The sequence below is a fragment of the Pyrus communis genome, chromosome 17 (genome assembly GCF_041283825.1).
Source record: "Pyrus communis isolate YQ-2024b chromosome 17, ASM4128382v1, whole genome shotgun sequence".
NCBI lineage: Eukaryota > Viridiplantae > Streptophyta > Magnoliopsida > Rosales > Rosaceae > Pyrus > Pyrus communis.
The window spans coordinates 28,482,314-28,508,557 of record NC_142581.1 but is presented as its reverse complement, the minus strand read 5'-3'; the positions used below and the strand labels follow the sequence as shown (position 1 = coordinate 28,508,557).

Sequence of the window (26,244 nt, the reverse complement as noted above, 5' to 3'; positions counted from 1 at the left end):
CATTTTCATACCCATGGTGGCAGATGGATAATTGAGGGATTCATTTGGATTTTGGGATTAATTAATTAGTAGTTTTTTGCTGTGAGGGAATTAAACTCAAAATTGGGAAAGTTTCATCTGTGTATTTTATTTCAATAGATTAGAAACCATGGAGATTTGGTGGCAGTGATTGCAAGGAGTAATGGAATGTGAGCTTTTGATTTCAATGGTATGGTGGCGGTGGTGAGCGCTGGGCGGCTCCCTGGTTTTGTTTCTTCCCTTCTTCTGGATTTTTGTCCGTGACAGTTGTTTTTTTTTTTTCAATTATTATTGTTTTCTTATCTCTATTCTTCTTCATTTTAACTGTCATGATTTTCTGAAATTTGTTTTTTTTCTTTGACATTTTTTATCCAGTTTAATACTAAGCACAATATAAATAAAATGGTCTGATATTGCATAAAACATCCTACTAATTACTATTCGATAATTATTTATTCTATTCAATTAATACAAGAGCTGCCGAACGAGGCCCAAATGATTTCAGGCTAAATGAGACTAATGAGTAGTGCACATTGTATTAACTAACTAATTGGTTAATGTTTAAACCATACTATCACTGCATATAGCTAACGTTGAGAATTGTTTCTTACATGGATCCTTGACCAATAGCGATTGATATCATTTGATGACCCATAATCGTACTCAATGATATGTGGCAATAGGGATATAACACATGCCCCATTGTTAACTTTTAGCCATATCAATTTTGAACCAAGCAACATATGTTGTATTATTATTATCCATCTAAATTGAGTATGTAAGTTATGTCATTTTAGCGTATTTTTCATTTTATTAATATACATACAATGAAGTCACAACTAAATAATGAATAATAAGTTTATTTTATTTATTTTTAAATGGTCTTCGCATCAACAACTTGTGTGCTTTATTGCATCGTAAATATTTTAAGATGTCAATGCAAGAATTGAAGATTTCTGATTACGGAATTTTCTTCTACTCTTGCGATTGTGTAGAAGAGTCTTTAAACATGAACTTTCTCACTCCTTCACTAGAACAATAACATCTTTGACCGATGCATTGACAATTACGGCCATCACATTCCTTAGGTTGTCTGCAGACACCAGGAATATGAGTATCAGTTGCGTCGACTCCAAGATTCACACCTGCCACGAATATAATTTGTATTATTAAATAAAAAATATGCTCTTATGCTATATATGCGGAAAATTTGCAAGGATGAAAGAGAAAAGACAGATTTAAAATAAAAATAAAAAAAAAAAAAAAAAAACATATGAGAAAAAAAGGGTGAAAAAAAAAAAAATTAGTCAAGAAATATGGTACCAAGAGATGCAACAATCAACACCGTTATGAGGAAAGCTAACTTGAGTGAACCTTTCTCCATGGCAATTCAATTTGTTAATTACTAGCAGAAGATATAACAATTTTTAGACCTGTTTTGTGCTATAAAATTTCTGATACTTCTTTCTTAATTCATGATTATATATACTTGAAAGTTCGAATTGTGTCAATAATTACGTATCTCGATAGATTGTAGTCTTTAATGTAAAGAGATTTGCGAGCAATAAAATTTATGGAACCGTAATGGCAAAAAATAGGGGCAAATTAATTTGCAAATCACATCCAAATACCAGCCTTTTTCTTTTCCTTTTTCCTTTTTAATTTTTATGTGAAAACCACAAACAAATAAAGAAACGAGTAAAAAATTTGGTCTATTTTTGGAATAAAGAGATTTTCTCGTGGTTTAGGATTTGCGAGCAATAAAATTTATGGAACCGTAATGGTAAAAAATATGGCCAAATTAATTTGCAAATCACATCCAAATACCAGCCTTTTTCTTTTCCTTTTTCCTTTTTCCTTTTTAATTTTTATGTCAAAACCACAAACAAATAAAGAAACGAGAAAAAGACTTGGTACATTTTTGGAATAAAGAGATTTTCTCGTGGTTTACATCCATATTGAATCAAACCAGATATTGTTAAATAATTTATCATTTTTAAGTTAATTATTTGCCCTAATTAAATGAAGGTAGAATATTTTTATTGTCATACCAATAATAATACGATATTGATTAATGTAGAATAACCAAGTAATGTTGCCCTTTATAAAAAGTTTAACACCAATAATAGATCTTCACTTATCCCTCCTAACAAATATAAATTTAACACACTAACGCTATTTTTTATTAAAAAAAAAACTTAATACCAATTCGTTTGTCATCATTCATTAATAAGCCTACCCACATGTATATGGGGTCTCACATAAATATGATAAATAAATGCATGAAGAAAAGTAGAATCCCAATATTTAGCAGCTCGAACGGTAGGTTTCTAGATGAGCTGCTCCCAGTCGGATCTCTCCCATGTAAAGCTACAGAAACATTTACCGGCAACGAGCCTGGAAAGAGAATTTGAAACGATTTATTTAATTAGATCGATATTTTTCAGGTTCATGGGGAACGAGAAAAAGCGAAGAGTTTATGGAAAGGGATCAGAAAGGATCCATTCCTCCTAATCCACCAAATCAGGGAATCTGAATTATTGAAATTTAATCAAACGGCTACAAATAGGGTTTCATTTTAAAAGTTATAATAACTGTAGCCGTTGGATCAAATTTCAATAATCCGGATCCTATAATTTGATGGATTAAGAGAAAAGAATCCGAATATGATATCTTTCCAAAGTTTATGATCTTACAATTGTAGTCTGCCCATCCCAACCGCTGACGGCCTATGTCATATACCACAATTTTGTCCTTTAGAACATGATCTGCAATCGAGGACACACATTTCAAAACAAGTATATCAGAAGGATTAACGGTAGCATTCATTCCGTAAACTGTAACACTGTCTAACTTACAAACACTATGAACACTGGGACAACTATATTAAGCCAAAACAAAAAGAGGCAGCAAATCCTGACCCCTCTCTCCAACTCTAGCAAAAGAACACTACACAACACGCACCCTTCTCTGCGTCATGAGTAAGAGTTCTATTTGTTTCTATAGATTTTTCTTGTGCGGTAAACCTTGGAGATAATTTTGGGGGTTTTTGTCTGTGATATGACACGTTTAGACACTTCTATGTGTGGATTTTAGCAAATTATGGGGTCGTAACCAATCAATACACATTTTGAAGCTTGCTGATTAACTTTGGTGGCTTTTGGTATGAATCTGTTCGCCACTTTACTGTTTAGGCTGAAAAATATGAGGGAGAAGAGGATTAAATGTAATTGGATGCTCGGTTCTAATGAGGACTAAATTAGTTCGTTTTGTTTGCATAAATTCTGTACTTCATTGTTATGTCATGTAACTTATATAAGCACAAATAGTATTGTAGTAGGGAACCTTATATTTGTTATACAATATCTATGTATTGCAGAATGCTTTCTGATGATTTTACTGAGATTTGGTGTTTTTACTCTAAAATGGTGCGGAGAGAGCATTATAATAACATGTATAACATTGTTTCGAGAACTAACCTCCTAAATTTGTGAACCCACGGTTCTCTCCCTCAGATTTAAGGGGACCAAAGCACCATATAATAGAACCATTCTGTGACAAAAGAATGCACTTATTAATTCCGTACATTTTGCAACAGTATTACTTCCACTCGAAATAAGATATCTTTACAAAATAAGCTGGAGCCTGGAGGAAAACTTACCTGATCAGGTCCCTTATACAAAAGGTAGTCTTCTGGTCTTAAAACCATAGATGCACCAGCAGCAAAATTAAGACTAACCATAGGAAATGCCTCGGCCACACTAAAAAGTAGACAATGTCATTCATTTCAGAGTCCTTTGAGAGAGAGAGAGAGAGAGAGAGAGAGAGAGAGAGAGAGAACCTGGTGTAAACTAGATAGCATTGTTTTCCTGATGGTGAAAGGAAGGGACTCACATACTTTGAAGACAAAGTTATCTAGACAGACAAACCAAAATCAGTTTTTACTAAGGATATGAATTTAACTATACGTTCCTCCCACACTATATAAATTTAACTAGAAGGGAACTTGAACTGAAAAGTCAAATGGAATGCAAACTTACAGCATGAACAAGCGGATCATAGGCCTCTTCCGCAACATATCCAAGAGTGCTTCCCGAGTCAACCACTGTTGCTCGGTCACGTGATGGTGTGAACGCTGCTGGATCAATGGGCACGATTTGACCATTGATAGAAATAGTTTCGAGATTAATTTGATAAAAGGGGTGCCTGAAAATAATAATTAGCAACTAGTTATTACATTAACTGGAAAGCTATATCTTTCTACCAGTCCTTATAAACTTAGGACATGTAGTTGGAGTTGGAACTGTAGGAATTAGCATCTAGCAAGTCTGTTAGCCTCTATCAACCATTCAAGTCAGTTTCTCGTGAATTCTAAACTCTATTTAAGAAAATATCTTTGTAAATCTCGTTGTTAATTGTTAGTGTTACTATTGATAGTTCAGTGTTCTGTTAGAATACATAGACATCTGATTGTTCTCCAACATTCATTTCAGACTCCCGGGCTTCCAAGGAAGTCAGTATATTACACTACTGCAAGCCAAGGCTCAACCAAACCACTCAGCGACTTAATGGACTAACATACCCAACTAATTGACATGTAGTGACAAGAAGACAAGTGGACTAATCAAGAAGATGATCACAAATCAAACATCCTATCCCAAAATTTTCAATTAAATAAAATAAATTTTAAGAAGAGAGACATACACTGTTGGGACAAGAGGGGTATAAACGATACTCGGCTCTAAAATCTCACCAAGAACGAGTATACCACCTCCATTGTCATCTCCCTTCAAACAATGGGAGAACACATTAGCAGTTGCCCCTTGAGAGGACAACTGTGATATAACTGACATTAGCCCTTGGCCAAATCCAAATACTCCGTTGACTGAAGCTATAGTTCCCTCCAAAAGCCCAGCCACGGAGGTACTACACCTGTTTCCAATCCATTTGATCACCAAACCAATAAGAGTTTAGCTTCAATGCAACAATAGACAACATGAAAAAAAATTTCTCGTTCTGTTTTTCTCTCTTAATGTTGATTGTTAGAAAAGAAAGGTTAAGATAGCTCACCCGAAAACAACGGTTGCTGAAGACTCAATTTTAACATGAGACTGAACCGGTATCATGTCAAAATATAATTCATCCGACATGTAATACCCGGCTATCTCATCTTCGTCTGCATATCTCAGATTATATCTGCACTGTTTTGTCGGATGTGAGCATTCGGTCTCTAAAGAAGCTTTGCACAACTTGTCGGAACAAGGAACTGGCCGAGCGGTGGATGAGTTGGCAGGGTCGTAGAAATTGAACGAAAGCTGTAACATGCATAGATTATTTAGGATAATTATCAAATAATTTGAGTAGATTAACATGGCATACAACGTTTAGTATGCCCGATGTCCTGATGTTTGAATAAAAGTATGATATGAGTGTTCTGTTTCTACTACTCTAACGACTATTATTCAAAAGACCAAGACTGACAGATTGGAGTTAGAGTGGGCCAAGACTGAGGACTTTGGCCCAATGAACCGTGAATCTTAAGTTCTTAACACAGCATTGCGGCCGAGGAACTGGAAACCTTTTTCTTCACCAAATATGACACCACTACGGTTCGGGCCATCTCAGTCAGTATTGTCAATTGGGTTGGGGGGACGCACACAGTCGTGTAACCTAATGTTTACTTTTATACACAACTAAAAAATTGAAAGATGAAATTTATTGCGTGGTGTACCACCTACCAACACAGATGCATGCTAGTTTTAAAAATTTAAATAGAACCACTCTAACCAGGGACACTCAAAGGTATAAGAGCTCCTAAAAGTCGCATCGAAATTCTGCTAGGGGTATTTTAGCTTCCACAAGTATAAAAATTTGTTTAGTTGAATCATTGTCACTGAAATTTAACCAAAGAAAAGTCAAATATGCTAAAAAATGAGCAAAAACTTACTCCGCCGAGCTCAGTATGCCGAGGACAAACTTTGCATGATGAGCATGAAACCCACAACACATCGCTCCCTGTGTCGATCTCCACATATAATTCTCTTGGTGGAGAGCCGAGTTTCACTTTTGTCAAGTACACCCTAGTGATTTCATGCAAGAACAGAAAATGAAAAAAAAGGTTTCAAGTTTTTATACCATTAACAATTCAATCTTACCAAGAGACTAAAATAGAGGAGTGATTGAAAGAAAAAAATGAATACAAAGAAACCTCAGAATCATTAACCAAATATAGTGAACTTTGAAACAAAAGATTATATCGGCAGCATTATATGGAGATTGTGCAAGCTTTAAATTAAGCAAATAATAAACACCCATCGTTTAAGAAATTAAATCAAAATAAAAACTTTCCCATTCAATGTCGGCTAAAGCAAAAAATTTGCAAATTCAACGGAAATTAAGACACTTATAACAAACAAAAACTTACTTGGAAAAAAAAAAATCAGTATCAAAACTTGGGGTCAATAACAGAGTTCTTGCTGCTTTATTTTTTCAAGTAAGAAAGATTCAATTTATTTAATTTAAAAGCTCAAAGTCCTACGAGATTAAACAGTTACCCGACATGTTCAGGACCGTAGAAATCTTCATATACCACTGACACGTTGGCTATACCACCCACAACTCTTTTAAAAAGGTGGGCCTGCCTGATTCGGTCACGAGTTTGGAGCTCGTCAAGTCCGATATGGTGACTCCTAGGAAACGCTCTCTCTAGTGAGAAAACGTTACCATGGACACCGAAGGACGAAATAAGGACGGCGAGACAGGCCACAAGTATTTGAGAAGTCCCCATCGTAGTATGAAATATCCTGCCATGCAAAGAAAGAATATCAGTGAATATCACAAAATCATCATCACAATCAACACTAGTTCCCCAGTTGGGTGCACGCTCAATGTCATCTTAATACATGATACATGCAAATAATTTCATATGAGCATTTTTCTGCTTTCCTTACTTCCCACATGCAAATAATTTCATCTACCTGTACCAGAACATAATTAACTGGTGCCACAGAGCAAGAACTGAAGTAAGATCGTCTTGTTCGACACTCAGCTATTGAATATAATTATACCCAACAAACTAATACAGCATCAGGAAGACTTAAATCTATGAGAAAGGTGCCTAATTTCCAAAACCAGAGCCACGAGCTATCAAGATTAATTTTTTAAGAAAGGCACCTCTCTCAAATGTTTGAAAGGCTTCAACAGCCAGACAAGGTACGTGCCAGTAACATGAAAAAATTCACCTGCTTTTAGCCTTTACCTAAAACAAATTTGTAAAAATACTACAATTCAATTTCTCTGAAACAAAATTAAAGTGAAAAAAATAAGAAAATTGAAAAAAATAAGTCTATAGGGAGCGGCGTTTAGACCTGACAGGCTGAGGGAAAGAATCGAACGGGGACAACAATGGTCTGGGCCTGGGTATGCACTCTGCAGGGTCTGAAGGTCTGGTTGGTCCAACTGGTCTGGGTCTGGGACTCTGGGACTCTGGTGGTGGACGCAGGACGCCGGATGGTGCAGTGCAGGGGATGCTGAAGTGCAGCCTGCAGCGAGTAGGTCAGAGCCTCAGAAGTCTGTCTGTGAGTCTGACTGAAATTGCTTCGAAATCAGTCGTTCAATCTTTCTGGGGGTGAGAAGTTGCTTCGAAATTCTGGGAAATTGCTTCGAAATCAGTTCTTCACTCGTCCTCAAAGAATTGATATACGATCACTTAATTAATTGAAGGCTTCATACTTGGAACCCGGTCCTTGAAATCTGGAAATATGGAATAGGTATTAAAGATGGAAGAAAATCGAAGCGTTGAAGAAGAAATAATGCATCTAATATCTGGACAATGAAAGATTATCTTTGAGGAAATGGCTGTCAGAGAGAGAGCATGAGAAAAGAAAAGCCCGGGAAAGTTTCTTATTTTAACTTGTCCTGTATATTGTAGCCTTATGTTTATGGGTGCATAAAGTGGAAATTTTTCTCCTGCAGAAAGCGCGAGTGCAAGTCCTCAGCCTTGAAGAGCTTAATATATGGATTGTATTGGAGCTAGCCCTTTAAGCCCAAACTCGAGAAGGGTCACTACTTTTGGGTTCCATTAATTGTTTTCCAGAAATGTCAATTGAAGCTTTTAAGCTTCTTTCGTTAACCCTGAACAGAAATAGGCCTCCTCCTCTCTACAGGCCTTGTGGGCTGGTGTTGTGGTCCTCTGCCCACTTTCACCACATGTTACGTATTTTACAAGTGTACTCAACACCATGGATTTCCCATTTCTCTTCGATTGATTTGCATGGCAAGTTAGAAGCAACTTAACCCTTGAAATGAGAAAAGAAAAGCCCTGGAAAAGAAGTAACTTTGTGTTTGTGCTTAATTCCCCAACTGCTTCTTTGAGCTTTTGAACTTCTTTAACTTCTTTTATCCTAATTCAACAGAAACAAAAATAGAAAGATACATCTTAAAACTCTCTCATCTCTTTGATTTTTTGCTTTTGTCTTTTAAGGAGCCGATTAAGATGCGGGGCTATACTAATTTGTGGTCATTTCTCTTCGTTTCTACTTTGGCGCATGCTTTAGCATTCTTTGCTAGACGAAGATAAACTTAAGTCCTAATTTGTGAATTGTTGAGAATATGAACCTTACAAAGGAGAACGAATTGAATTTACAATTGCTTGTAAGTAGTTTGGTTACTTACCATGTTTAAACATCATTCAAACAACATTTGCTTTTTAAATATAACAAAAGTTTTGCCAACGAAGTACTTCCATAAAATAGGGGACTCAAAGGTATTATGGGGTTAGAGGACAAGTCCTCAATAGAAGCCTGTTCCATGAGTTTGCCCGGCATAGTGAATCAATATAAAGCTAATGCCAACTTCTCTTTATATATAATAAAGAATTAAAACGCGTCAAATTTCCAATTTAACTTTTATTTTGAAGCATCAAAATTGTAATACTTTGTTTTTTAGCGTATTTTTGTTGATATGCATGCACGCAAAACGTAAAACTTCTATTATTTATTCAAATAGTCCTCACCCTCACATATGTACCTTGTGTGCTTTAATAGGCCAGCACAAATAGTTCAAGAATCTAATGAGAGAATTAAAGACTTGTGATTACAGGTTTCCTCATTAGGGTCTGAACGAAACTATTTCGAGTATGCAGATGAGGGTTCAGACATTAGTATATCCACTTCCCTGAGACAAACACACAGACCAGCCGCGTTGCATTTACATATGGCGGGGTTATCACAATTCACTGCTTCGACTTCACATTGTATACCTACCACAATATTTCCTTGATTATTAATTAGAAATATAAAAGGTGATCCGGGAAATATGATAGAAATATTCAAGCAAATATTTTACCTGTAGAGACTAATAAAATAACAAGCAAAATCAGGTTGAACGAAACTTTTTCCATATGTATATGCATATTACATACGTGTGTGTGTATACATATGCATATTACGTACCTATGTATGTACCAAAATTTATGTACCGATATATTCGTACTGAAATTTATATATACATATGCATATTACGTACCTATGTATGTACCAAAATTTATGTACCGATATATTCGTACTGAAATTTATGTACCGATGTATTCGTACCGAAACGTATGTACCGATGCATTCGTACCGAAACTTATGTACCAATGCATTCGTACCAAAACTTATATTCCGAAGCAATCGTATCGAAACTTAGGTACCGATTTTTGTACTGAAAATGTACCGATGCATTCGTACTGAAGCATATGTACTAATACATTCGTACTGAAGCATATGTACTAATACATTCGTACTGAAGCATATGTACTAATACATTTGTACTGAAACTTATGTATCGATGCATTCATACCGAAACTTATATATCGATTCAATCGTACCACTACATTCGTACCGAATTGTAATGGTTTCTCTTGTTCATCTAGGTCATTGTTGATCAAGAAAGTTGGAATGTATTTGACGATATGCATGCAGGAGATAAAAAAGAGATGGGGAGTTTTCTTAAGAAGTGGAGTGGTTAGTTATAAATTATAGATAATCTTGTGTTCATAAGGAGGTACCTAATTATTTTTTCATCTATGATTAATGTATCTCAACCATACTAACCGTTTATCTTCTTTATCATCATGTAACTAAAGATTATATTTGTAAAAGATTATTCAACTTGTTTATCTTCTTTATCATCATGTAATTAAAGATTATATTTGTAAAAAATTTTCAACTTAAGATCATTTAGCCATCCAAGAAAAGTTATTTGTACTAATTTTTCAATGTGTGCTTTTGAGATTTGACTAACAATGTTTGGTACGCGAAAAAGGGCAAACAATAAAACCAAAGCTCAATCTTCAAGATTCAAATTACGCTGGAATCTCTCTGCAATTACCACTTGGTTAGGCACCGCTCGGAGCACCGGCTGCCACCGCACCATAGGTACATCAAAAGTGAATAATAATATTTGTGCGAAATATTTTATCAACAGATTCAACCAATAAAGCAACGTGGAAGCAAGATTGAGCGAACCTTTACTCTTTTTTTTTTTTTTTTTTTTTTTTTTTGCCTTTTCAATTTATTGATATCTAGAGGTATTCTTAAATACACTGTAAAATCTCTCTATTTTGCTTGAAAATCTTTCACTTAATCATTTAAAATCGCCACTTAGTACTAAACATCTTTAAAATCCTAATTAAATACATTTTTTAATTTAAAAATTATTTACTTTTTTCTATGCGATTGCAGCGGACTACCGCCTCCCGGTTTCCATCTGGGCTGGAGACTCTAGATTTGCATTATAATTCCTTTCGGTAGTTGGCATTAGTTACTTTTTTAAAGCATAGAGGGGCTAGCAAGCAAGAAACAGAAATTAAGGTACTTATGTTTAAAATTGGTTTTCTTGATCCATCTTCGAATGTTTTTTTTACCAGAAATGCGGTTTATGGTTTCCAGTCTGGTTTGTTGAGCTAGTTAGCTTTTTATTAAAGACCCTTCCAAAAAAATAAACCTCACAAAGCAAGGCTGAAAGGCATAAACACCGCTCGATCATGAAATTAAGAACGCAATTCAGTTTTGAATTGAAAGTAATGAAATTAATATCGGGACAAAAATAGATTACGGTAGTTGTGTCCTTGTTGCTTTTTGTATATATGGGAAGATTCTTATTTCTTCTTCCTGAGAGAGAGAGAGAGCATGAGAAAAGTCCGGGAAAGTTTCTTATTTTAACTTCTCTTGTATTCTGTAGCTTTATATTTGTGGGTGCACAAAGTGGAAATTTTTCTCCTGCAGCAAGTGCAAGTCCTCAGCATTGAAGAGCTTAGTAAATGGATTGGATTGGAGAACTAGCTTTTAGCCCAAATTTGAGAAGGGTCTCTACTTTTGGGGTCCATTATTTTCCTGAATTGTCAATTGAAGCTTTGAAGCCTCTTTTGTTAATCCTAAGCAGAAACAGGCCTTCTCCTCTCTGCTAGTAGTGGTACACACATATTATGCAAAGGGGGAACTCATTTGAATGGGGGCCTATATGTATTGTGGTCCTATACCTACTTTTTGAGCTTTTGTTTGCCTTTTCTTTTCTTCTTGGTCGACGTTCGACTTTTAAGGATTGACGACATTTTCTGCTGTTCCTACCACCCTTCCCTTTCCCTCCTGTTAAAAACTGAAAGCTTACTATAGTCCACAGTCACTCCCTCCCCTTCTGCTCCTAACATAGCTTTTTACTCTTTCAGTGTTCATGTATGTGCGTGTGTGTGTGTGTGTTCGTATGTTTGTGTATAAATTACTAAATCGGAGGATTGCATTAGTTATAATTCACATTAGATTTGTTAAGTAAACGGATTATCCTTCATTAGTTTAACCACATGTTACTTGTACAGTTGTGTACTCACCACCATGTGAGTTTTCTTTTATCTTCAATTAATTTATATGACCAGTTGAAGCAACTCGACTCTTGATAACATGAGAAAAGAAAAGCCGTGGATAAGAATTAACTCTATGTTTGTGCTTTTGGTCCCAATTTCCACAACTAACTCTTTAAGCTTTTGAGCTTCTTCAACTTCTTTTACCCAATTTCAACATAAACAAAAACAGAAAGAGGCCTCTTAAAACACTCCCCTCTTTTGATTTTTGTTTTTGTCTTTTAAGGACACTATGAAGATGCTGGGCGAAACCAAGTTGTTGTCATTTCTCTCCGTTTCAACTTTTGACGCATGCAGTAGCATAGCATTCTCTGCCGGACTAGAACAAACTTGTATCCTAATTTGTAAATTGTTGAGAATATGAATCTTAAATCAGAAAAAAATAGAGTTTGCAATGGTTTATAAATAGTTGGATTACTCTCCATGTTAAAACTGAAACATCATTAAAACAACATTTGCTTTCTTAATTAAGATTGTTTGTGCTATATGAAACTATTGCCATCTGCTCCTATGACCCAATTAATTTTGGGTACTCCAATAGGCAACCGACTCCTATCTTAATATTTTAAATCCCCTTTAGCATGCTGGCATTTCATTTGTGTATGATTTGTTATGCGTTACATAAGTTAGTGTTAAGAAATCAGAGATTCAGAATACTAGTTTTTTTTTAGGGAAAATCAGAATACCAGTTGGGTGCCCTTAATTAGTTCTACTCTCCTTATTGTCGGTATACTTGGGATCATTCGAACTATCTTACTAGAACAATCAAAATTTTTATGATAATATTTGTCTCCCAAGGGTAGTATATATAGTACTAATCCGAATTGGATTGGCTATAATCTACATTTCATTTGTTAAGCAAACGGATTATCCTTTGTTAGTTTAACGACACCTTTTTTTTTTCTCTTATTTATTTATTTATTTATTTTTCTTTTTTTGGGTGTTACTCATACAGTGTTTTTTCATGCGCAAAATCTAAATTTCAAAAAAAATTTACCGACAAAGAAATTGGAACGCTGTGTTTAATGTAAAATTCGAGTTCTATTATTTTCTACAGTAAATAACGTTTTCTCTTATTTAATTTTGTGGAAGACCAGTACTCATCAAGTAAGTAGAATTTGTTTTGAAGATAAAGTAATCTCGTCTTTCTCAACTAGATGAGAAGTTCCTGATTCTTTGGGCACTGTCTTCTCAACTTCTTCAACGTACTCTAGTCTACTCTGTAAAATTTAGGGTTTGATCAGGCTTCCAGGCATAAGAAAAAGAGTTAACTAGTATAAAGCATTTAACATATTTGAGTTTAACATAGAAGGTAATAGTTTTTGGATCTTCCTCAGTGCAAAGGAGGGTCTAGAGAGAGGTGATTATTAGATGATTTATCTTGTAGATGGCGTAGCAATTTGACACTGCTTGCATATCTTGGGTAGAGCCACAAAATGTCATGGTGACATTGTTCTTAACTCAACCCAAAAAGTTGTTTCGATTGTTTTCAACTCATTGGTAACTTCGATAATTGTTATTATTGTCTCAAAAGTTCTTGTCCATAAGGCACGGAAAAGGGCCTTTTATGGATTTAACCCATCTGTAAACAATCCATTTGAACTCAGAAGCCCAATAACTTGTGGCGCAAGTAATCAATCTACTTGACAGTTAAAATTCATTATGTTAGACTAAACTAAAAGTGGCACACTCAATATTGCTTTAGCTTTGATTGAAAGCTTGAGGGCTTGGCCAAGACCCTACAAAGGCACCTTTCAAACTAATACAAACATATAATGCAGAGAAACAAGGGAGGTTATATGAAGGACATTCTAGTCATGTTCATAGATCACAGTGTTTTTCATGTGTACTCTACTCACCATGCGATTTTCCATCTCTTCGAATAATTTCATGACAAGTTGAAGCAGCTCAGCTCTTGATAACATGAGAAAAGAAAAGCTCTGGAAAAGAAGTAACTTTATGTTTGTCCTTAATTCGGTCCCAATTTCCACAATTGCTTCTTTACCTTTTGAGCTTCTTTAACTTCTTTTACCGTTAATATGTAATTCAACAGAAACAGAAACATAAATAGGCCTCTTAAAGCTCTCTTCTCTCTTTGTTTTTAGTTTTTGTCTTTTTAAGGAGCCTTGCTTAACTGACGAAACTAATTTGTGGTCATTTCTCTCCGCAACTTTGATGCATGCTGTAGCCTTCTCTGCCAGATTAGGATAAACCTAATTTGTGAATTGTTGAGTGGTTAGTTATAAATTATAGACAATCCTTGTATTCCTATGGAGGAACCTAAACTTGTTTTTTAATCTATGATTAATGTATCTCAACCATACAAATTGTTCATTTTCTTTATCATCATGTAAAATCATATTTGTAAAATGTTATTTAATTTAAAAATTATTTAGACATCCAAGAAAAGTTATTTGTACGAATTTTTCAATGCATGCTTTTGAGACCTAACTAAGCAAAGAATGGTATTTGGATCTCTTTCTTTAATTCATCGTCACAATCACTCTTTATTATTAAAGCAATTAAAGTATGGAAAATAGAATAAAACGTCGAAAGGCGGGAATTGCGATCCAAGTGTCACACGTGCTGCACATTCTTTGAAAAGATGATTAAAAACAGGGTACAAAGCAAAGGTGGCCTGATGGGTTTCATCATCATATTCTGTACAATCACCTCACTCATTGCTCTCTAAATTGTAATGCTCCTACTCATACATACCTTTTCCTACTTCAATTAGGTTGCCATGAAAAGGAAGAGAAAAAGGTGGAAGCACCAGCGGCTTAATAAACATAAGATGTTTGACATGCAAAAAACGACAAACAATAAAAGCAAAGCTTAATCTTCAAAATTCAAATTGCGTCGGAATCTTTCCGCAATTATCATTGGGTTTGGCACTGCTCGGAGCACCGGTTGCCACCGTGCCGTAGCTACATCACAAGTGAATAAATAATATTTGTGTGAAGTGTTTTATCAACAGATTCAACCAATAAAGCAACGAGGAAAGCAAGATTGAGCAAACCTTTTCTCTATATTTTTTTTCAATTTGTTGATATCTAGAGGTATTCTTAAAGGGAAGTGTTATTGACACTTCAAAAATCTCATTCTACACTCTTCACAAGTGTATTTTTCTTTCCACATATAGAAAGTTTGGAGTATAAAATGAAATTTTTGGAGTGCCAATAACAATTCCCTTCTTAAAATACACTATAAAATTTCTTCATTTTTTTTTCTTCAGAATCTTTAACTTTAAAAATCACTTAAAATCACCACTTATACTACGGTTCTAAACACCTTTAAATTCCCAATAAAATACATCCAGATTTATGTGGATTCTTATAAAATCTCTTAAAATCGTTATTGAATACACTAGGACTTGAAGAGAATCATTTAAAATCACAATAGATACATGAATAAAGAATTAAAACGCCTTAAATTCCCAATTAAACGTTTATGTTGTATTTTGAAACATAAAATTGTGATAGATTGTCTTGTTAGCGTATTTTTGTTAATATGCATGCACACAATGAAATTGAACCAACTATAAATAAGTTGGTGTTATTTATTATTTATTCAAATAGTCCTCACATTTGTAACTTGTGTGGTTTAATAGGACTGCACAAACAGTTTAACAGGACCGCACAAACACTTTAACAATCTAATGTGAGAATTAAGAGACTTTTGATTACGGGGTTTCCTTATGCTCTTGCGAGTATGCAGATGAGGCTTCAAACGTTAATTTCACCACTTCCTCAGGACAAACACAGACCAGCGTTGCATTTACATTTGGCGGGGTCATCACAATCATCAACTGTTCTGCAGAGACCAGGTTGCCATAGGTCCCCTGCTTCGACTCCAACTTGTACACCTACCACAATTATTTCCTTAATTATTAATTAGAAATATCACATGCTTATAACATATATTATGTATGTGGCAAGTTGCACAAGTTTAAAGAGAAAAGATGATCAGGGAAATATGAGAAAAAGTGAGCCAAATAAAAGTTATTCGAGCAAAGTATTTTACCAGCAGATGCAACCAATAAAGCAATAAGGAAAATCAGCTTGAGTGAACCTTTCTCCATAGGTTTTCAAGTTTTTAATACCTAAAGAAAAATGATTATGATCGTTTTGCACTTGCAGTGTCTCCAAATCTACGAGTATATATAGTTGAACTTAAGAATTGTTTTCAATAATTTTAGGTCTTGATAAGGTTGGATGAATCTGAAAACATTTTTGTAATAATTGCATATCTGTAAAGGGTTGGGTTCAACGAATCGTCTCATGCACGAGTTGCAAGTTTTACAATTTGTGCAACATTAATGGTATGGTGTCTAATATTACTTCTATTTCATGCCTTAAATGATATGGTGTCTAAAATTAGTCAGATCTTGAGTCAAGCCTTATAATTTAATTTCTATTTTACTAGTGCTCTCCAAACCTACAATTAGATTAATTTAGTTGAATTTGGGTAAATATTAAATAGAACCTAAAATATGAGTTTCAAGAAGAAGAAAAAAAAAAAAATACATGTTTAGGGAAAATATCAGCCCAATTAAATATGTTAGGATATGTCACAAACTTTATTGCAATTTTGGCCTATTACTAAATGAAAGGTACGAGAGATTACCATCTTTTACTCAAGCTTATATTTTTTACTTTTTGAAGGTATGTTAGAGCTCAATGTTAACAAATAAAAGGATGTATGAGATTAAAAGTGGTGAAGAAATCATTTTTCAATGGAAAAATTGGCACTAACAAGTGTCCCAGATGTGGGGCACATTTCCATGCCAGCCAATCGAGTCTCAATTGATGGAGAGATTTTTTAATAGAAAATTTCATTTTAATCCTTAAAAAAGATGAGTTTTAGACTATAACCTTGTGCAAGATTAAATTTCAATTTTAGTCCCTAGTACATTTAATCATCTCATTTATTAGTTATATTTTGATGTTTTATTTATCTTTTTATTCCTATTTTAATGTATTAATTACATTTAAATTTAATTTATAATAATATTTTAATGTCTACATTTAGGCAACTAATTTTATTTTTATTTTTATAATATATAGTCCAATAACAATTTTGTATGTTCTTCATTTAGGAACATTAACATATTTGAATATTTCGGTATATCCATCGATACAAACATATAGGTACATTAAACATATACATATATTTCGGTACATATATTTTGGTACACACATTTGAGTTTTTTTTTTTTTTAGTACAAAAATATATTTTACACTAAGGCGAGGGGGGTTTGGTTAAGCCAAACAATGAACAACTTAATTTGGTATCGAATTCGCCATCTACTAGATTCAAACATAATATCTCTCATTTGAGTATTGACTTTCATGTACATTAATTCAATATATTATATTTCGGTACATACATTTTGGTACGTACATTTTGGTACATACATTTTGGTATTGACATTTAGGTACATTAATTTAATATAATACATTTCGGTACGTACATTTTGATACATACATTTCGGTACATATATTTCGGTACGTAAATTTTGGTACATATATTTCGGTACATACATTTCAGTACATATATTTTGGTACATACATTTCGGTACATATATTTCAGTACGTACATTTAGGTACGTACATTTCGGTACATACATTTTGATATTGATATTTAGGTACATTAATTCATTATAATACATTTCGGTACATACATTTAGGTTCATTATAATATTTTTTGGTACAATCACGTAGGTATAAAAAAGTCAATTATATATATTTCAGCACAACACAATCATGTATTTATATATTTTGTATCACAAATTTCTTTTAATATTTTCTATGTTCATTTATAATTAAAGAACTAAATATGTGCATATTAATAAAATTAAAATTTAATGTGGAGAGATTATATAAAAAAACACAGTAAATAACAAAAATTGAATATAAATTTTGATAAAAGTACACTTCAAGGGATTAAATTGAATATGTAATCTAGCACTAGATTTTATTTTATTTTTTTTAATTTTAATCTTTTGCAATGACTAATGTTCAAAAACCCCATTTTTAATGTGATCAGAACACGGAGTAGTATATTATGTGTCTTTGTACAAGTGATGATATTCTTATGTTAAAATATTAATAATATAAAAAGTAGAATTTTCCATCACTTATATAATAATACGTAGAGTACCATTTGTATTATGAGTACAAGGAAAAAAATTTCCAATCGACGGAAGTGAGGGTGGTTGTGAGATAATTGTAAAGCTACATTGGTAAAAGTTGACAAAATCCAAAGTAAAGGGAAGTTGGTGGAAATTAGGTTAAAACTATAAACGGCATTCTTATAATTTGCCCAAAAATAAGTACGACTCGCTCTTTCCAGTCTTTGCATTTACATTCAAACTTCATTCGCTGTATTATTATTGACTACTATAACATTGGGGAGAAGAAAAGTAAAAGATGGAGGAAGGCTAACTATCCCGAATTCCTGACGAGTGAAAACATAAAACACATGTACTGCGGACCTTTTTCTATTGCTAATTTTCTATCTAGAAGAGGAGGATAGAAATCAAATCCTAAAGGGTTTTATTTTTCAGTGCGCATAGCATATACAAGCTTGAATGCTGAAAGTTGTGTAAATCATATATACAGATTGAACAAATGCATCAAGAGGAGCACAGTCACAGTTTTTAGCAACTTGATTAGTGTGTCTCCTGATGAGCCACTGCTTCCACTTCGGTGTGTCGGGTGAAAAGCTGTAGAGAAATTCACCCGAGATGAGCCTGAAAAGAAATACAACATTAGTGAGTATTTACCATAAACTCAACATACAAAAAAGTGGGTATGGGAAGCAAATTAGAAACGAAAAGAGTAGTTTAATTAGACTTACAATTGTAATTAACCCATCCAAGTTGTTGACGGGCTAAATCATATACCACAATCTTGTCTCTCAGAACAAGATCTGCAATCCAAGTTACAAAACAACTATAATAATAGTAAGAGTAAAGACAATAAATACTGGAACATTTTGCTGAAATTTTTAATAGTGTTGAGGCCTAACCTCCTAACACCGTGAAGCCTCGGCTTGCTTCCCGAGTTTTCTTGAAACCTAGACACCACATAGCAGCACCAACCTGTAACCAATAGAATAGAACAAACCAGTTAATTTACCACTACATACATCATTAGTACAATAATATTCATTTGCTTTGAACAAATAGCATTTTTTTTTTCTTTTGGTTAGGAAACCTTACATGAGATCCTGAATATAGCAGGTAGTCTTGTGGTGTCAAAGTCATTGACGCAGCAGCTGCAAAGATGAGTGTGACCAAAGGAAATGACTTCCCCAAACTGAAAGGTTAATGGAAATACATTATGTCATTGCGTTTTCTTTAAGAGAGTGACTCTAAGTGAGAAAAGGAGAGAACTGACCTGGTGTAGATCAGATAACATTGTGACTTTCCTGAAATGATGGGAGACACAAAGTTGGAAGCCGAAGTTATCTGCACAAACAACAAACACAAAATCAGTTTCGAACGAAGAATAGAGATTGCACAACCACATACTCAAGAATGAGAGGGAAATGATATAAAAGAAAAAAAAGAATAGCAAGTGACAATGGCAATCAAACAAAGTAAACAAACGTACCGCACGAACAAGAGGTTCATATGCCTCTTCTACAAAATAAGCCAATGTGGTTCCAGTGTCAACAACGGTAACTTGATCATCTAATGTTCTGAAAGCTGCTGGATCAATGGGCAAGATTTGCCCATTGACTGCAATGCTTTCAAGGTTGATTGCATAATAAGACTTTCTGAAATAGAAATTAAAACTAGTTATGTTAACTCAAAAAGATGAAATATTCATCAAAAGTTCCAATTAAACAAAAAAGTTCAAGGATATAGAGTGCTTACTTGGGGACAAGGGGAGTATACACAATACTCGGCTCCAAAATCTCCCCCAGTACAAGTGTACCTCCACCATCGCCATCTCCCTTTAAACAGTTGGGAGAAGACATTCGGAGTTATCCCTCGAGAGGATAAATGTGATACGACAGACAATGGGCCTTGGCTTAATCCCAATATCCCATCGAGTGAAAGGTCGGTCTCAGCAAAAAGACCGGACACCGTGGTAGAACACCTGATTCAGAAAATATCAAGGAAATAATGTTCACAACATCTTCGTCTTTTGCTATACTATCTATGTGGCAACTGCCAGCTATGTGGCAACACTACCAGGCAAAGTACACTAAATAAAGTATACCTCAATTTAGCATTAATTCTAACAATTAAGCTCTAATAAAGAGATGCTGAGCATTTTTGAGCCAATTAGTAATAAACAGATGCTATGAAATTTTATTATTTATTTTACTCACCCAAAAATAATGGGTGTTGAAGATCCATGTGCACCTTGGGAGTGCACCGGAATCATATCAAGAGAAAACTCATCTGATACGAAATAACCGGTGGCTTCTTCTCCGCCCATATACGAAATACTATACTCACACTGGTTGCTCTCGTCAGAGCAATGTTTGCACCTTTGGTCCGAACAAGGGAGCAGTCCCGCAGTAGAGGAATTGTCATAGTCATAGAGACTAATTGGAGTCTGTTAAACATGTTAAAGTACACTTAGGAAAACGAAATAACAGAGAAGATTAGCATTGAAACAAAACTCCGGTAAACATATACAATTTGTGCAACATTAATGGTATGGTGTCTAATATTACTTCTATTTCATGCCTTAAATGATATGGTGTCTAAAATTAGTCAGATCTTGAGTCAAGCCTTATAATTTAATTTCTATTTTACTAGTGCTCTCCAAACCTACAATTAGATTAATTTAGTTGAATTTGGGTAAATATTAAATAGAACCTAAAATATGACTTTCAAGAAGAAGAAAAAAAAATACATGTTTAGGGAAAATATCAGCCCAATTAAATATGTTAGGATATGTCACAAACTTTATTGCAATTTTGGCCTATTACTAAATGAAAGGTACGAGAGATTACCATCTTTTACTCAAGCTTATATTTTTTACTTTTTGAAGGTCTGTTAGAGCTCAATGTTAACAAATAAAAGGATGTATGAGATTAAAAGTGGTGAAGAAATCATTTTTCAATGGAAAAATTGGCACTAATAAGTGTCCCAGATGTGGGGCACATTTCCATGCCAGCCAATCGAGTCTCAATTGATGGAGAGATTTTTTAATAGAAAACTTCATTTTAATCCTTAAAAAAGATGAGTTTTAGATTATAACTTTGTGTAAGATTAAAATTCAATTTTAGTCCCTAGTACATTTAATCATCTCATTTATTAATTATATTTTGATGTTTTATTTATCTTTTTATTCCTATTTTAATGTATTAATTATATTTAAATTTAATTTATCATAATATTTTAATGTCTACATTTAGGCAACTAATTTTTTTTTTATTTTTATAATATATAGTCCAATAACAATTTTGTATGTTCTTCATTTAGGTACATTAATATATTTGAATATTTCGGCATATCCATCGATATAAACATATAGGTACATTAAACATATACATGCATTTTGGTACATACATTTTGGTACGCACATTTGAGTTTTTTTTTATTTTTTTTATTTTTTTTATTTTTAGTACAACCACATATTTTACACTAAGGCGAGGGGGTTTGGCTAAGCCACACAATGAACAATTTAATTTGGTATCGAATTCGCCATCCACGAGATTCAAACATAATACCTCTCATCTGAGTATTGACTTTCATGTACATTAATTCAATATATTATATTTAGGTACATACATTTCGGTACGTACATTTTGGTACATACATTTCGGTATTGACATTTAGGTACATTAATTTAATATAATACATTTCGGTACGTACATTTCGGTACATACATTTCGGTACATATATTTCAGTACATACATTTTGGTACATATATTTCGGTACATACATTTTGGTACGTACATTTCAGTACATACATTTCAGAACATACATTTCGGTACGTAAATTTCGGTACGTATATTTCGGTACATACATTTCAGTACATATATTTCGGTACATATATTTCGGTACATATATTTTGGTACATACATTTTGGTACGTACATTTCGGTACATACATTTAGGTTCATTATAATATTTTTCGGTACAATCATGTAGGTACAAAAAAGTCAATTATATATATTTTGGCACAACATAATCATGTATTTATATATTTTGTATCATAAATTTCTTTTAATATTTTCTATGTTCATTTATAATTAAAGAACTAAATGTGTGCATATTAATAAAATTAAAATTTAATGTGGAGAGATTAAATAAAAATACACATTAAATAACAAAAATTGAATACAATAATATTCATTTGCATTTGCTTTGAAAGCTACTGGAAGCTACTGGATCAATGGGCAAGATTTGCCCAGTGACTGCAATGCTTTCAAGGTTGATTGCATACTAAGACTTTTTGAAATAGAAATTAAAACTAGTTATGTTAACTCAAAAAGATGAAATATTCATCAAAAGTTCCAATTAAACAAAAAAGTTCAAGGATATAGAGTGCTTACTTGGGGACGAGGGGAGTATACACAATACTCGGCTCCAAAATCTCCCCCAGTACAAGTGTACCTCCACCATCGCCATCTCCCTTTAAACAGTGGGAGAAGACATTCGGAGTTATCCCTCGAGAGGATAACTGTGATACGACAGACAATGGGGCCTTGGCTTAATCCCAATATCCCATCGAGTGAAAGGTCGGTCTCAGCAAAAAGACTGGACACCGTGGTAGAACACCTGATTCAGAAAATATCAAGAAAATAATGTTCACAACATCTTCGTCTTTTGCTATACTATCTATGTGGCAACTGCTAGCTATGTGGCAACACTACCAGGCAAGGTACACTAAATAAAGTATACCTCAATTTAGCATTAATTCTAACAATTAAGCTCTAATAAAGAGATGCTGAGCATTTTCAGTTTGAGCCAATTAGTAATAAACAGATGCTATGAAATTTTATTATTTATTTTACTCACCCAAAAATAATGGGTGTTGAAGATCCATGTGCACCTTGGGAGTGCACCGGAATCATATCAAGAGAAAACTCATCTGATACGAAATAACCGGTGGCTTCTTCTCCGCCCATATACGAAATACTATACTCACACTGGTTGCTCTCGTCAGAGCAATGTTTGCACCTTTGGTCCGAACAAGGGAGCAGTCCCGCAGTAGAGGAATTGTCATAGTCATAGAGACTAATTGGAGTCTGTTAAACATGTTAAAGTACACTTAGGAAAACGAAATAACAGAGAAGATTAGCATTGAAACAAAACTCCGGTAAACATATACATAGTCAGTCATGACCTCAATCCAAACAATAAATTACACTTCAATACTATTAAGGATTTGAGAATACGAAGAAGAAAAGAGGAGCATGAAGCAAGAAAATGAAAGGCTTTGTATTCAGTAAAAAGAAATCAGGAACAAATCAAATAAGCTGCAGAGCTATTTATGCAACTAGAATCTAAGCTTTACTTAGCTCGGAAGCCTTTAACTAATTATGTAACCTCTCCTAACTAAAACTTGTAACCACTCTAACGACCTGAACCTGTTACATAAGGCCATATACAAATAATCACTTAACACTAGCCCCCACCCCCCAGAAAAACAAATCTCAAATGGGGAACCCCAGTTTTGTCTCACAAACACAGGACTATGCAATCCCTTTGTTAGAATGTCTGCAACCTGTGGGCATGTACTGAACAATACTATCACCCTTCTGAAGGTTACGGCTGAATATGATGTGTGGACAGATCCATTTGTGAAGACAATGGACAATCCGGAAGATTTCTTAACTGGCTCTGATTGTGGGAATTGGACATATCGAACAGCATGCGAAAAACCACCTCTACTTTTAGACCCACAAAAGGTGGCTCTGCTAAACAGAGGACTATGAAGTCCCAACATCTCTGTAGACTTTTGATGGAATTTCACCAAAACAGCTGCTATATATAGGAGTTGTACACATTGAAATGGAGCCTGTTGATTTCTGGACTGAGAGCTGGATGTGTTTGTGGACTGAGAAGGAAAGGGTCTCAGGGACTATCCGACAATACTATGAGCATTAGGCATTGAAACTAGAGCTTGGGGTTGAGGATAAACAGGAGCATTAGGAATGTAGCTTGCATGAGGTGGAATCATATTCATAGCAGAAAATAATTCAAAGAGACCATTTGCTTTCATCATTGAGCGGCTTCAAGAAACTTTATTCCAGAAAACCAAAACAAAACAAATGAATGCAGGGATTACCTTTCATGGGATTTACTTGCTCAGGATTACTCTTTGTGGGATTTACCCTTTGAGAAAATGAAAAGAATAAAAGAGGAATAGGAAGTAAGAGAATGAAAGGCTTTGTGTTCAATAAAATGAAATCAGGAATCGTTACAAGTCAAACGAGCTATTTATACAATTAGAGTGTAAGCTTACTTAGCTAACAAGTCATACGCCCTTTGTAACCTCCTCGCAAACACTTCTAACACTCTAATGACCTGGACCAATTGCATAAGGCAATATACAACCAACCACTAAGGACACTAGCCAATAAATACATCAATATCTACAATAGACAATTAATTTTGTACCAGTCTGAAAATCTCTCTAAACTGTTGTAGCAGAGATTTGAACTGGCAAAGTTTAAAAACATTAAAAAAATAGTATACAACGAAAGAAAAACAAAATAAAAACTTACCCCAAGTCCAGTAAATCTAGGGCATACATTGCATGAACTGCAGGAAACCCAAAACACCTCACTGCCCGTGTCAATCAACACATAGAACTCTCTTGGTGGAGAGCCTATTTTCACCTTCGTCAAATAGATCCTAGATTCATAAAATCATGCAAGAAAATTTGTCATTGACTTTCTATACAATTAAAATTTTGGTAAAACCTAATTAGAGACTAAAATAGAAGAGAGATGATAAAAGAACTTGCCATATTTATGTCTGAGAAAATTTATATAAGTTATGTATGGTACTACCTCAAATTGCTATAACTTTCTACAAAATCTAGACAAAAGTTACACGAGTAGAATGTGATAAGGTAGTGACACAAATTGCTATAATTATGCCTGTTCCAATGCAACAGCCTCCAACATATAGATAGGATCAATTTCCCGCAATCAAATAAGTAAATGTCCTGCGGAGTTTGCCTCCAACATATAGATAGGATCAATTTCCAGCAATCAAATAAGTAAATGTCCTGCGCAGTTTGAAGCAAGGAAAACCTAAAACTGAGATTACCCGTCCGCTAAACCTTACCATACAAAACACAGGATAAAGGATGAAAAGATTATATGTTTTGGTAAGCCGACCGACACGTTTACAACCCCACCCAAAAACTGGTGGTGCCTGACTGTATCCTGTGCTTCGAGCTGCTCTAGCTTGACATGGTGATTCATTGGAAAGGCTCTATGTAGATGAAAAACATTTCCGGCAGAGACACCAAAGATAGAAATGATAACCACCAAGGCAAAAAGCATGGAGGCTCCCCTTCTCCTAAGCAAACGAAAAAATTAATCAATCTGAATTGTAGTTAAGTGTCTATGGATGCAGTTACTAAGTGATCATAAAGTTAATTTACTAGTTCCCCATTTGGGTACATGCTCATGTATATCATCTTAATACATGATACATGCAAATAATTTCATATTAGCATTTTTCTGCTTTCCTTACTTCACACAAGCAAATAATTTCATCACGTATACTAGAACATAATTAACTGGTGCCACAGTGCAGGAAAACAGAAGTAAGATCATCTTGTTCGACTCTCAGCTATTGAGTATAATTATCCCAACAAATTAATATAGAATCAGGAAGACTTAAGTCCTTGAGTAGGGTGCCTAATTTCCAAAACCATGGCCACAGAATAAGCCACAACGGCTCCACGAGCTATCAAGATTAAATTTTTAAGAAAGGCGCCTCTCTCAAATGTTTTAAGGGCTTAACAGCCAGACAAGGTACGTGTCAGTAACATATCAATCAAGATGTAAATGTCAGAGAAATACGACTAGCTAGCACAGAAAGCTGGCTCATCCACTAAATTAAACTGCTCAAAAAGAGCAATAGGACGTCGTTCATGTTCACCAAACAAGAAAAGTCCAGATTGCATTTCAAGCATGCATGTTCTTACAAAATCATCATCACAACCAATACTACATCTAGTTTCTTCAAACACCGGTAACCAATTTCTCAAATACCTGACAATGTACAGATTCTGCAACTCCATTTTCTCTATGCGAGCAGCGGACTACCACCTCCCGGCTTCCATCTGGACTGGCGACTAGATTTGCATTATAATTCCTTTCGGTAGTCGGCAT

At 34.4% G+C, this 26,244-nt stretch overlaps 1 protein-coding gene and 1 pseudogene across 1 annotated transcript; both read right to left on the bottom strand.

Moving 5' to 3' along the window:
- Positions 1–2,128: 2,128 nt before the first annotated feature.
- Positions 2,129–8,002, bottom strand: LOC137707654 (aspartic proteinase 36). The gene is made up of 11 exons (XM_088689649.1): positions 7,386–8,002; positions 6,573–6,821; positions 5,966–6,098; positions 5,089–5,333; positions 4,723–4,950; positions 4,059–4,224; positions 3,860–3,933; positions 3,680–3,779; positions 3,498–3,570; positions 2,715–2,786; positions 2,129–2,415 (listed from the first exon to the last, which is right to left on the bottom strand). The coding sequence occupies exons 2-11, from the start codon at positions 6,803–6,805 to the stop codon at positions 2,276–2,278; spliced, it is 1,464 nt and encodes a 487-aa protein (XP_088545775.1). The 5' UTR covers positions 6,806–6,821; positions 7,386–8,002; the 3' UTR covers positions 2,129–2,275.
- Positions 8,003–18,450: 10,448 nt separating this feature from the next.
- Positions 18,451–26,244, bottom strand: LOC137707658 (aspartic proteinase 36-like; annotated as a pseudogene).